This window comes from Anopheles nili, chromosome 2 (genome assembly GCF_943737925.1).
Source record: "Anopheles nili chromosome 2, idAnoNiliSN_F5_01, whole genome shotgun sequence".
NCBI lineage: Eukaryota > Metazoa > Arthropoda > Insecta > Diptera > Culicidae > Anopheles > Anopheles nili.
Window position 1 is genome coordinate 29,440,940 of NC_071291.1, and position 15,136 is coordinate 29,456,075.

Consider the following 15,136-nt stretch of genomic DNA (forward strand, 5'->3'; position numbering starts at 1 on the left):
TTGAAATTTTATGCATTAACAGCCGCAAACTACCACGTGGACGACGCTGTGAAACGATTTCATGATTGTGACTCTCCCTAACTAAATGGTACCGTTGGTCGTCGTGAAGATTGAACGTTTGACGCTCAATTATACGAGCTTTGCAACTGTCGAAAGAAAAAACAAGTTTAGAGATTTTTTAGTAAATGATATATTGTTTATAGTTGAAAAAAAAACTAACTCACCGGTATGCCTTATACTGGGTGCAGCGCCAGCTAGTAGAGTTCTTTCGAATTTTTTCTCGCTCAAAACTGTGTCCATTAACTACCAAGTGTGCATTGCCTCTGGTGCTTAGTACAAATGAAACTAAAGATATTGATCAAAAATAAATTACAGGAAATTATGGTTGAAAAAAAAATGAATTACGACATAATGTTGTACAATCTAACTAAACTAATTATATACTAATGTATCAGACGACGAATGTTTTATTTTTTTAGTGAAATGAAACATATTTTAACATGTTAAATCTAAACATATTTGAAAATGTTATTTTGCTATTATTTTGTGCCAACGTGGCACTATAAGGCCAATGTTCACACTATTATTTCACTCACTGCTTGTGGAGTATGAAATTTCTTAAGGTAAATTAAGTGCTTTCTACATTTGCAAGTTTTACGTAGTTCTACGCTTTGCTTGTAGGTTCAGGCGCAATTTCGCTCGGGCATTTCTCATACGCTCTCGAATGTCCTTTGACTGATGTGGGTTTGGAATATTAGCGTATGTCTTATGGTTGTGCATTGTATTGCTATGCAACAACCTGCGTTGCTTATCACGAGATGTTACCACAAAAGCTTTGCAGCTGAAAACGAAAGTTTAGCTTGTAAAGAGTAATCCTTAACACATCGCTGGAGCAAAATGATTACCTTTGTTGCTCCGATTTGACGCAGTTCCACAAGATTTCTTCATCTGATTGCTGCTGTTTATTGAACAGATGTCCCTTGATCATAATTTGAACTTTGCCATTTTTATTAATTATAAAAATGATTCGATCCTTGATAGCTGAAAGAATCGAAAAGAAATATTATAATTTTGAATAAACAGATATAAGTAAAATGTAATTTTGTTTCATTTTCTATTATAAATAGATATATTTCGCATGCGCTAAAAATTTCATTGATTATATTTTTGTTGATCCGTAAAAAATCAAACTTTTTCTGACTTAATAGACTTTTTTAATCACGTTTTTAAAATCATGTACTGTATTGATAGCGGCTGGTGTTTTTGCAATTCGATAATCATTTTTAATTTTTGTTGATTAATGTTGTTAAATGTGATCAGCCATACTTCATGGTCATAGTAATGTCAAGTTCATGTATTTGATGATTTTTTCTTCGAGTTAAGCATTTTTCTCTGTTGTAAAGCTTCGATTAGCTTAGCGCGAGCGCCTGGTTTCCGACGAGCAGTTATGATATTGTGATTGTGGTCTCCTCTTAAAATCACTTTCTGTGGGTGCTCGCAACCCTTCTGGTACAAGGAAAAGGTTGAAGCTCTGGCAGCGCAGCTGAAACAAGGTAATGTGTTACTCACAAAATGCATAACATTTCCTATATGTTTATCTAAAAATATACTTACTTGAATACTTTTGCTTGGGTGCAAAACCAGAACGAAGTGTTGTTGCGAGTTTTATCCTTCGTGTAAAAAAATCCGCCCACGCACAACTGCGTGGCCCCGCGCTTCGTACGCACAAAAGATACGTTCATTGGTTTAGAATCTGGAAATAGTGTCATGATGCAAATATAGAAAATATTTTACAATCATTTTCTATTGATATTCTGTTAAAAATTATTACATTTTTTGCTATATGATTCATGCATAGTATTTATTAATTTATTGAAAATTACTAGAGAAAACTAGCTTCTGAGAAACAAAAATAACGCAAACGCCATATCATTGATCGTAGATTACTCATATAATTTTACCTAGCTGGATGATCGATGTCCTTCTTCTTATGTTTATTTAAAACTATTTAACGAGAAAGTCGATGCTGCTGAAGAAGCAACTGCAGTTCGCCATTTTTACGACGTTCGCTTATTAACGGATGATTATGCTCATTACTAACGGATATCACTTTGCCCTCATCCAAACGATTTGTTGTTGCCCTTGCCATACATCTAAAATAATAGAACGAGAATTTGTTAAAACTAAAATACGTATTCGCATTAATTAACCTACTGGAGTGCTTTAAATTGAACGCAACGCCAACGAATGGTTCGTTCGCGTACTCGATGCCGGAAGTAATTCTGTCCATTGACCATCAGTTGTGGCGTTCTTCGTTTACTTTTAACGTAAGCGATGTCCAGATCAGCATACCCTGTAATGAGGACGTCCAAAGTGAAATGGTATTATTTACATAAAATTGCTATTTTATATCACGAACAATCACGAATCAATGGCAAGCTTATGGTTGCAAAAAAAAAGTATGTTTATTTTATACACACATAGTCACACGTCAACATTGAACGGTACAGGAAGTTTCAGTGGAAAGATTTCTTTAGGCTGTAGTTTTTCCAGCTACCTACTAGCATCCTAGTGTGTATTTAACCATTAATATTATTATCGGACTGACTTGATACAAGATAGGGGAAAATGGGGGACACGCTAGGGACGTCGCAATCATTTTGGTCATTTTAATCTCCAACGCAAGATTTTTTTTTTAAATATTGCTTTTCTTTAAATTTGTGCCGATATTCGTCTTGGTCATAGATCGCTGCTTAACTAGCTCTTTTAGAGTACCACGCTTTCGGCGGTGGTGGATGTGTCCGTGATTGTGCATCGAATGCACCAATTCTAGCATACCCGTTGAACGCCGTTGTCTGTGTCTGGCCGGACAACTACGAAAAGAATGGAAATATATTGATTTATCAGGCAAATTTTCTTTAAATCGTGCAATGCTTATTTCAACATACCGGAAAGCACGAAATTGTATACATCGCCAATATACAGTCTCTTCGTTTATCATGTGTCTCGTGAAAGGATATCCGTTGATACAAAGCTGATGAGATCCTTTACTATTTGTGGTGTACTTCAGCTCCGTAACATCTTGTTTGGAAAGAAAAACATTAAAAAATACTTATAATGCAAACATATTAGAATCGTTACGCAAACGTTTCTAACTACGCCAGAGTAACTAAATGGCACGAATTGATAAAATAAGGCACCGGAGGTGAGACAATCTTTATTATCCCTAAGTATGAGACGTTCTAATAATTTTAATTCATAAAATTGTTGCGTTTCTGCTGCCATTATTCCTAGTATCTCTATTCTCTTAACGGGTAGTAGTAATATACCAACACCTCAACTATCCATCTATTGCTTTAAAGTCGTTTTTCCTAGTACATCTGAGCTCAACTTGGAAAACTCTGTATGCGTGTGTTCGCCGTGCACGATGTAGAACAGCTTGTTGTGCATAAGAACTTGTGCCTGGCAGCGGCGCGCACTATGCAACGCACAACGATAAATCTTATGTTGCTTTCGCGTGTAATGAAACTCAAAATGATGTCCAGCGCACTGGACGCCAGTGGCACCTTTACGCGTCGGTATAAGTGCCATTTCTACCGGCTGTTGTTCGGTGATTTCGGCAAAGTTTAGAGCAGCTCGTATTTTCTTCGATTCACGATGAGAACCGGTCATAGGAACGACATCCTCACACTGATTTCTAGAAACGTTTGTTCCTGCTTTACTGAGCACTGGAGCACTTGTTTTACGCGCGTGGGTAACAGCTGGACGATGGGCATCTTTTTCCTTGTTCGGTGTAAAAGTGCTTGCTAGCATTCGATGGACTACTATTTAAAAAAAAGACAAAAAAAAGAATAAAGGATATCTGTATGCTCGTGATCTTTTTGAGTGTGGGGCAAAGGTTTACCCCAGTGCAAACGAATGAAACAAAATCTATCGTCAGCTTATCGATTAGTGGAAAACATTGCAGATAATTTTGTTTGATCCGTTCAGAAGTGTGTAAAAAAATCATTTGGAGTAAACCTTTACCTGTTGAAGATTTTTAACAATTCATAGACAATAGAAAAGAATATTTTGCATTCCATCTACCGACGGCAAATCAGTCAAATGAATGATCGGTCATGCTGGCGTGTAACGGGAGCACACCTGCTCCTGCAATTTTTCATCAAGGGCGTGCGTATGCTCAACGCAGACAGCGTGGGTCATGCCACTGACGATCAGAACTTGCGCAGGACACTGGTGTCGCTTGAACTGCTCGCAACGATAGTAGGTCACACCGTTGGCCGCGAAGTGGTATACGTAATGGTGCTCCTCCAGTACCACCTTAGCCGACCCGAAGCGATTGGCAAGGTACACGGTCGGAGTGCCGGGAGTTGCGAGAATCTCTTTAAGAGAAAGTCTACGCGTTCTTGCGGTGCCAGGTGTGCCTTTTGTGATAGCGGCACCTCGCTTACGTTGCTTACCGTCAGTATTGTCAATCTTCACAACTGGTTTATAGGCGCGAATGGCCGAAACACCCGGTCGTACAGGATCTGGCAGCACAAACTCGTCTGGATTGTTGCGATAGTCGGCTGTTCTTTTTTTTGATAAGCTACTGGCTGCAACTGAAAATTGATATGGGACGATGAAATAAATTATTCATTGAAAGAACTGGACAGTACAAAAATACTTTTTTTTATATTCCTGCATTTTATGTAAGGCTAATTAAACATACATTAAAGTCTCTAAAGATCGGATGATTTAAAATGTCAGTAAAGTTTAAGATATTGCTGTCTCGGTTGCACCGACGCTGTTTTGGTATTTGTAGTTAATGTAAGAAAAAAAGAAATATGGTTTTATTTATGTTGTAAGTAAAACTCGTGTATGGAATGCACAATATGCAAAAAATCATGCCTGTGTGCCAAAAAGAATGTACTATGTCGCGTCCATTTAAAGTTCGGTTGATTAATCTACGTGGGAGTGCTTCGTCAAAACATCGTACGCTTGAGATGCTTTGACGATAATCCGAGCTGTACAATTATGTCGACTATGATGCACACAACGATAGTGTTTGATGCCATTTTTTGCCGCATGATACTCAAAGTGGAATCCATGTCGAAGGACTTTCATGCCACCTAGCCGACACGGTACCAGTACCACGGGTTCCGGAGGTTGTTGCAGTACGGAAGACAGATCAATTTTAAGCCATTTCGTGTTATCGTTCCTCTTTATCCGACGCCGTCGAGCTGCAATAAGATACAAAAATATGTATTAGTGAAAAGTTTTTCATGTATTTTGGCTTGTCTATACCACACTGGTTGATATCATACACAACCTTAGACAGGAATATCTTGATTTAATAAAAAAAAATTTTGTAGTGTAGGATGTAACAATGCTTGTCATGATTGGATCTTTAATCAATCATATACATTCACGGTAAATTTTATACTATCTGGTCAATTAGCAAAGATTTATTGATGCTAGTACATTTGTAAGGTTGATAATTTACTGTTCTTTATATAATAAAAAATCTACTAACTTAATGAAGATACATAAAATAAATATAAAGATTGCACAAAGAAACAACGGCTTTGAATTATAAAATAATACGTTGAGATTAATTTTTCGCACACTTTATGGTTTATATAGGATTTGTTAATTAATTCTGTTTGGTTTGCTGATAAACTAAGACATATGTTAAAATGATAAATCCCTTAATTTCTTTTCCCATTTAGCATAAAAAATCATTTGAATCTTATACGACAAATTAAATTTAAATAAAAACCCGAATAAATTATCATATATAAAAAATATTAGATTTGGGTATGTTGCCTTGACAATTACAAAACACGTCCATTTTTGAAAAAAAAAAAAAGAAATAATGAATTTACAACGTAAATAGTCAACACAGCGAATTATCAATACAATATGTATTGATCGTCATCCTTGTCTTCCTTTTTTATATTACTATGCAATTTTTCAAATTTTAATCTTCTTAGCATTCGATTTGCTTCAGCTTCTCTTTGGGATTCACACAATCTTAACAAATACTCTTTCGTCAACGACATGCGTCGGGGATGATTGTGCCTCGGATTGGTGATCATAATGCGATACATGTCTTCATCCACCATCGATGTTACAACACGAGAATTGCATCGTTTTCCATCGTAGAACGTTCGACAGGCCCAGTACACAGTGTTAGGTCCAAAATGATTATTTCGAGCGTAAGTGTATCCACCGATCACAAGCAACCTGTTACCACGCTGCCCCTGAATGAAAGTGAGACGTCGACGATAGATCGTTATCGATCCCACTGGAGGTTGGGCGAAAGCTGTGGAAAAACAAACAATATGAAAATATTATTAAAAGAAAATCCATGATGATACCATTTTTTCACAGTATTTTTGTAATAAAAACACAATGCAACATAACAGTTTTCGAACAATGTTCGTTGTTTTAATTTTTTTATATTTAATAGTATTTCATTTTAATTTATTATCAATTTAATAAGCAATCCGCAACGAAATTAGGTAAAAACAATATAAACGTTTTCCACTAAAATTTGCTCAATAAAACTAGGTGTAAGATATTGATAGATCTTACATTTGCATCTTAGACACAGATCAAGTCAAAAAACTTGAATATCTATGCTATAATGAAACGCAGATACTATAGCCGCTGCAGATGCTATTAGTTATGCTGAAATTACATCGTTGGGTTTAATTTACACACACGTCGGGGATGATTATGATTAGGTTTCGTAATCACAATGCGATGCACGTCGTAATCCAGTAGAGTTGTTACAGCGCGTGAGTTACACCGTTTGTTTTTGTAAAACGTGCGACAAGCCCAATAAGTTGTATTGGATCCAGAGGACCAATTATTTTGAGAAAAAGTATGTCCATCGATAATCAGCAGCTTCTTCCCACGTTGGCCCTTTATGCAAGGCAATCGTTTACGATACATCGTAATTGAATTGACTTTATATGGTGTCGAGAGCTCTGCAAAGAAGCAATAAAATAAATGACTGTTAGATATTTTATTGACCCCTGTAAAACACTGTATGTATAGAATTGCAAATTACTCTGACTTCTTCAAATAGGGCCTCAATGTTTTTTGAGAACGTGTCCTCAATCAAAAATAAACCTTTAAGTTCTGCATTTATTAATAAAAGCCTTGAGAATCAAAGGAATTCCATTAGTCTATTGCACTAGAAGGAAAACACAACATCTGATGTTGTATACATAATAAAAATGAGTAGCATCTATACACAATCTCGACGGTGCATTTTGGAAGTATAATTAGATGTTTCGAGAAATAAATGCATTTAGATATTAAACATGGGAAAGAGATAAATAAAACAAAAGGTTAATGTGAAACATAATGCAAAACTTTAACCATCGACCCTTCGAAGAATATTGATTCATATTGATAAAACACAAGACACAACATGAATTAACAAAAGTTTCACATTTAACACTTAAATTAAAAAATCCTTTAGTTGGATTATACTCAAGTTATTTTAAATCTTAATCTACACAAATACTATGTCATATTTTTGTGTTTCATTTTCTCGTGTTATTATGCAAATTTTATTGATAGTTGTTTATTCCAATTATATATGTAAAATTCAATCCTGGCAACCAAATTGTAAATAAAGATAACTTTATGCTCGGAAACTATCTAAATAAATCGTTTCAATTATAAATCAATTTTAGAAGTGTTTTTTTTTTCTTTTTTCTTTCGTTACTTCAACCTTCCAAATGTACAAGTTTTACCAGAAAAGAAGCGTCGTTATGGATCGGGTTCATGAGTGTGTTCGCTATGCCTTGTGATTATTTTTTCCATTGCAATGTCCGATATCAACCGAGCTAAACATTTCCTACTGCGCTGCTTCGAACAGGTCCAATATTTACGATCTTTTTGCTGCTTGACACAAATGTAGGTGTGATTATTGAGACAGATTTTTATCGATCCCCTTTGTCCTTCCACAAACGTGTGTCTTGAAACAACTGTAAGTAAAGGCAAATCAAAAAGTTATCAAAAAATATTCGCTGCACGTGCTTGTCAAACAAGATTGTGGTAAATCCAATATACATGATTAAACAGAATAATTACTGCATCGGGTACACACTAAGATTTTTATTAGATGACGAAACGTTAAATTTATTAATTCCGATGATATACTATTCGATTTTTAAGGAGTGGCTGATATAATTATTTCTTATTTTAATCCGTCCTGTCCAGCATGTTCCCGTCCGTTCGCTACTATTGTTCACAAATGCTGAGCCCTAGTAGCTAATGCATTGGATTAAATATTTTATAGAAACATTATGCAACCATTGATACGAACACAGAACATTCAAAATATCCCACTGAAACTCCTACACGCTAATGATCAAAATCAATGTGAATGGAGAAATACGTACTATTGCCTAACATAAAAGAAAAACAAGATAAATTCTATAGGCAATAAGTTCTTCAATAAATTTATCTTCAAGCATTTGATTCGCTGCATAACAGTGAGACTATATTACAGCTCATTTCTTCCCATTTCCTGAAGAAATTAACAGACTACATACAGTTGACGATGTTCGTTGGAAAGATGGTTGGGTTTGACAGCCAACCACCGATTTTTCTATGTAATAGTATTTTTGCATTCATTATTTAAAAGGAAACTAAATAGTTTTAAACACACCTCACTTACCCACGCATTCCTACGTAATTCAGTGTTTCCCTAACGCGCTGTAAAGAGTAACTAGGTCTCGGTTGGGGGATGATTATGGTGTTGGTTTTTTAGAATCATTCCCGAGCACCCATCCAGAGTGATGATGCGAGCACGGCACTTGATCATGCGGTTTTTCGAGCAAAGCCAGTATGTTTTATTGTTGCTACAGTTGTTACGGAAAAAGGCGTATCCGCCGAGGATAAGCTTTGGGCGTCCTTTGCTGCCGGTTTCCAGACGTAAATCGAGTGCGAACTTGTGCTCCATGTCCACTATTTCACCCTCATCATCATCATCGTATTTTCTTAATGTCGTTTGACTATCGTCAGATTTACTGCTGCCGGAGCTATTTTTACCCTTGATGTGCTGCATTTTCTCCTTCATTAGTCTCGACAATTCCATTTTCTTGCGTTCCTTTGAATCTACGATAAAATAAAGCATTTATTCGTTAGTATTTAATTGTTTTCACATTACATACATCTTTTTTCATCACACACTGTTGATATACAATTTAAAAATAAATATAATAGCGACTCGTTTTACTATAAAAGTATTTTGGATTTATTAAAATTATAGTCTTTGTTGCCCATGTTGGATCAGTACTCCTAATGATACATGCTTTAGTTGTTGTCGAAGGAAATCGAAGGAAATCAATATTCATCAACTCGTTATTCACAACTGATCCTCGTCGATGTTTCAAACGTTGAATGGTCCAAGAAACCTAAAATTAAAGCTAACTATTAGATTAAGATTCCACTAATATTTGGTTTTACATTAATTTCATTCAATCCCAGCCTCAGAGAACGAATTTTGAAATGAAACATAGAAATACACGTATGAAATTTAGTTTATTGAAAAATAAAAATCATCGCGTTTTGCTATGGGTAAAAAGAAATGAATTGAAAGAAATCCAAATGTGTTCATTATAAGCTGTAATATTGCTAAATTAAAACACATCTTCAGGAAAAGACCTTTTCCTCTCGTATGTAAAACTCGTCAATATCGGCGTCCAGGGGAATGACCTTCGATATATCTCGATATTCATCAGGATGACTATGTGGTTTGTGAGTATACTTCACAGTATAGCTGCCACGGTGGGTCACCAACTTGCAGCGACACTTTTTGGATTTGTACGACGAACATGACCAGTACGCTCGGAGGTTGTCACCCTTGGTGCGAAAGAACGAATTATTTTCGATCACCAGCTTCGGTTTGCCACGCTGCCCAGCCGTAAACAACCATCCATCCACGTACAGTAAAGAAACAGGACGCATCCGTTTTCCTACAGAGAAGAAAGTTCGTTGTTCACAGCGAAGAGAATAAAAAAAAGCAAAAAAGAAAATTATGTTAATAATTCACATGCAACAAGCTCCTAAATGATTTCGTTGTTGATTTCCTTTTTTCCCATAATCAAATATAGCATGCTAGCCACAATTTAAACAAAAAATCTTTATTTTCTTTGATATGTTTGTTCCTATTGATATTTTGTTTTGTTTTCGGTGAATCTTTTCCGAAATCTATTGGTATTGCACGATTTCATGATTGCCCATGGAAACACACGAAACATTCAGGAATATCAATGTTTTCCAGCTGCGATTTTAGTGTTTCATTCCAGGGAATCAATGGAAAATCTAAAACATTACATCTACAAACATTTTGTAGGTTACAACTTGGCCTGGTGTACTGCTTACTATCCAATTTCCGTTTCCATCTGCGCCATGGACGAAATGTATTCATAGCCTGATCGTAGTAAGATTATTGGATCGTTTTACGATAAAGGACATCGATGATATATGCTGAAACAAATAATTTATAGAATCGTTAGTATAAATCTAGTAAAACATACAATACGTTATCTAAACTATACCGCCAAGCGGCCTCTAAGCATATTTTGATGCTTGTGTGAGTCATAATTTCCAGTAATTGTAAATGAAGAATGCTTCAACTCTAATATTTCAATGCAAATGTTATAAAATGATTCGTATTTGGATTGCCGTGTTCGTAAGTTCATGCTTCATAGTTACCAATTATCCTCGTTTATTTCTTTTGACAAGTATATTATCCTAATCTATCCCTCTTCTGGACAAACATCGATGTAGGAAAAATATTCCAAAATTTGCATGTTCCGACTAACAGGGATTTCGTTTTCATCTCTCGAATTTTTCGTTGGTATGCTTTTAAAATCCCTTTTGTTAACACAAGCCTTTCGAGTTTTGGGTGGATGATTGTGTGTAGAATACGAAAGCCGCACGTACTCGCGACCACCCTGTTTCATTGTGATGGCCTTTGCCTTGCACTTTTGTTTCCTATGCATGGAGCAACGCCAATTAATAGAATCCCGAAATTCCCCATTTCGTATGAAGGTGAAGCCACGGTGCACCAACAACGGACGGCCACGTTGTGTCACGCTAAACCTAGCCAATGTACCAGTTCTGGGCGGATGCTCTTCGTATATTTGTTCTGCAAAACAGTCAGATAATATGGAGAAAAAAGGAGAATCAATGATACTTAGCAGTGCATTTTGAAAGAGGAGATAATCATCATCACTAACAATTGGTTAAAATAGCTTTGATTCTAACGAGGAGCATTTAAACATAGGACTCATTAATAGTAATGTTGTCGAATTTATTAGGACACAAATAACGTCTTAAAACCATGGTTTAATCACTTAGCACGGTTGTGGCCAGCTACCCAAAGAAGCATGATCAAACCTGCCATTAGGTTTATATTAATTTAGGTGTCACCAGAGTATGCCCTATGGTTGTGGTAGCTCGAGTTTCACTTTACGTTTTCGACGACGCATCGATTTCACCTCTTGTGGATGGCTATGCTCATTCTTGAAAACTTTCACATACTCGATGCCCCCGATGAGACGCGTTTGAGCGCGGGCTTTGCAGTGCAGCCGGTGATAAAACCGACATTTCCAATTAACCCTAGTTCCATTTTCGAACGTCTTGTTCTTGCTGTACAAATACCCATCGTACATCAGGCACTGCGTTCCTCGGGATGTGAACTCGAAACAGGCTCGCTGGATGTAGCTGGTGTTTGCTTCTGAAACACAACAAGCATAATAAAAGCATACACATGCATGGTTGGAATCAAACTGTTTCAATCATCATAGTTTCATAGGCTCAATAGCTATACCAACGAGTGCTGTAATTTTTTCACAAAAAAACTAAGGATACACGACAGCAGATAAGAAAAACACAGCTCGGTAGTTAAATGGTGAAACAGTTGCCTCAAGCTTTATACAATGATTCACAGGCTAGATATACTTCACGCTGTCTTAATATGATCGAAGCAAAAAAATACACATTATATTTCAAGTGATAATAGTGCTATAAAACCTGTGACCATGAATATCGTTGTACATGTTTTATGAATCCCGCAAAGCATCTTTTTTTGGCTTGATTTTGTACTCTTCCTTGGCATGATAGTGGGCACTGTTGGTCACTTTTATGTGAATCAGACCATCGATGTCCTTCGTGACGGCCCGTGCGCGACAACGATACCGCGTGAAGAGAGAGCATTTCCAATTGCACGTTTTCACCGACTGGCGATCTCGAGTGTAAGCGTGTCCATCGTGCAACAGTTTCATCTGCCCACGGCGCGTCTTTCCAAAAGTAGCCGGTACAAACATTCCTACAAATACAATAACAAGCGCTCAGTTAGTGAAGTCTTTAATGTCTGTAACATTTCGCTCAAGTCGCACAAAGCCTAGTCGATTGTGGAAGTGAATATTGAATAAACAAGAGTTGTTAAAATAATTATTATTGTATGGCAACGCTCATAAAGTGTCATGCGAGATAACACGAACGGTGAACTTTATTAATATTAGCTTTACATATCAAAACGGTTCCCGCTTATATTCCTCTAACGGCTCGTGAACATGATGTTCGTGGGTGAGGCGCATGATTTCCTGGCCATTACGATGCTTCGTAACGGCACGTGCCTTGCAGCGAAATCGTGCATGCATCGAACATTTCCAGTTTGAAATGGCACCTTTCCGCTTCTCACGCACATACCGATGCCCCTGGTAAATCAACATCTGGTGACCGCGTCTTGTGATGCCGAAGATTGCCACCTTGAAGCCATCTGAAATGTAATGCAAAAAGTCAAGCAGAACAAACTATGTTATTATGGACCAGCAGAAAATTATACCCCTATATACATATGCATTTCTTTCCTAATTGTATCAAAATAAACACGCTATCACGCTTCCCTGTCCTGTTATTTTCATTAGAAACATATTATTACTTCTTAAGTACGTTTCACGATTGAGATGGTTTATTCTTCTGCGAAACCTTCTGCAGCTTCCGAAAGCTCCCGTGATTTGAGAACACGTATCCTCTCGTAGGTGCTTTTGCTTTGTTTCTACGAACACGCGTTCCTAGGCGTGTCTTACGATTTGCGATAATCTTTCTCCGAGTGGTTATGACCGTGATTCGTTGGGCGTACAAACGTTCTACCATCCTTTTCTTTTGTAATCGCGCGTGCACGACAATTGTACCGCTTGAATAGCGCACAACGCCAGTTGATAGAATCCGGAAAGTCGCGATCTTTAACATACTCGTAGCCAGCATGGAGCAGCTTTCGGGCACCACGTTGTGAGACCCCAAACGAAGCCTCCTCATACTGCGTGAAGTCGAGGCGTGAAGGCAGCTGCAATCGCTCAATGGAATCCGGATAAAGCATGTAAGATTTTTTGCCTACTACTATCACTGCAAAGAAAAATGAGAGGAAAAAAGTTTATCAGTAAAAAACTAACGAATCGCGCAGCATTCACGTAATATAACTGGAAAGACGACACATTACATCGTGCGCTTTTTTATTTCTTTGATAACAAATGCTGTAATCACAAAAATCTAAACTCATGCTAAAGAAAGTTTTGTCGTGACCCACATTTTTTTCGAAAATGCAGCAGCTTCACTGGGCACATTTGTCTCTAGTGATAGCGATCGCCCTAGGCTGGAACTAGCAGTCTGCACCGCTGCACGCTCCTCTGGTGGGTGGCTATGGGCCAGCCCGGTTAATCGTATCGACTGTACGCCAGATGAACTTTTTGATGTAACCAATGCTGCTCGGCAGCCATGCTTGACGTAGCGTGCGCAGCGCCAAAATATGTTTCGTTTGCTTTGTCGGTTCTCGACGAACTGGTAACCGCCAAAGTTTAGCATTGCTCGACCACGCTGCGTCGTCGTGTACTGTATGAGCGATTTTTCCACTACGATCCACGAGTCGTGTCCGGGCGTAATGAGAGCTAGAAAAAACAGATCCCATCAGGAAAACGATAGGGATAAGAACAAGAAATATGTTAGAAACGTATCAGAATTAACTTAAAAGTTTAAAAGTGGCTGCGGTTAGAAGATTTTGAATTAGAAAAGAATCCACAATTGAAAAGGTTTAATCCAAGTGCTCAAAATTTTGCTTAAAATGCTCATATTACGCAACGTTTATTTCAGTTTCGTTTGGCTCGTCTCGTCACTCCTTGAATTCTTTCTTATTAGCTCCACCCGTGTTATTCATTTCTCCCTGCTCCGAAACGGGGCCAATCTTTTCGGGTTTTACTATCTCGGACAGGCGTTTATAATCGGCGCGCTTAAACAGTCGTGCCGCGTGGTTGTGCGCACCCATGTTGTGAATCTGATTGTCGTATCGATGCAACCGTCCGTGGCACTTGATCTTGGTCGTGTAATAGATGCATCGCCAGTACTCCTTGTGCTGTATCCGCTTCTCCATACAGTAGTAGAACCCACCGTGAGATAACTGTAGTTTGCCCTTCTGACTCGTACGGAAGAAAAGTTCTGATTCATTTACTTTGTCTTCTGCTGTGTAACATTTACATAGAGAGAGAGAGAGAGAGAGAGAGAGAGAGAAAAACATAACAAACGAAACATTAGAATTATTGATTTAATTTTCAGCTTTTAGTTATCTGTTGAAATAGACAAAACAAGCCAAGAATAATTTAAATAGCTTCCGTTGTAAAATGTACTACATTAGTTTTTTATTTGCTCACAGCTTGATGGGTTTTTCATAAATTTATTTTCATTATGATTTTAGAGGGTCCAAAGAGCTTTCCTATCAGATAATAATTCAACATAATTCTATTCATAACGGAAAAAACCCACACACAAACATATGTTTGCACATAGATGGTTATGCATTTCACGAAAAACATAATCCACATACTTAATTCAATGACACTCACGACACACCTGGAGACCGTAGGCCTACCATGTACACCTAAAACATTACGCTATGACGTTGTTGAATATCCTTTTTTTGCCACTCCGTTGTAATCCGGATGGATTATATAATTTTGTATAATCCTTTGATACAGCTAGCAACTTATTCACATAGACTGAGAGAGTGGAAAATTGTGTAGAATGTGATTTTTTTTGTAAATGAAATGATTGTAACATGTGTTTACGATTA

At 37.3% G+C, this 15,136-nt stretch overlaps 1 protein-coding gene across 1 annotated transcript; it reads right to left on the minus strand.

The window, feature by feature from the left end:
- Positions 1 to 3,206: 3,206 nt before the first annotated feature.
- On the minus strand, positions 3,207 to 9,073 carry LOC128720997 (uncharacterized). Its single transcript, XM_053814700.1, has 3 exons — positions 8,872 to 9,073; positions 4,461 to 4,601; positions 3,207 to 3,824 (listed from the first exon to the last, which is right to left on the minus strand). The coding sequence occupies exons 1-3, from the start codon at positions 9,071 to 9,073 to the stop codon at positions 3,349 to 3,351; spliced, it is 819 nt and encodes a 272-aa protein (XP_053670675.1). The 3' UTR covers positions 3,207 to 3,348.
- Between the last annotated feature and the right edge of the window lie 6,063 nt (positions 9,074 to 15,136).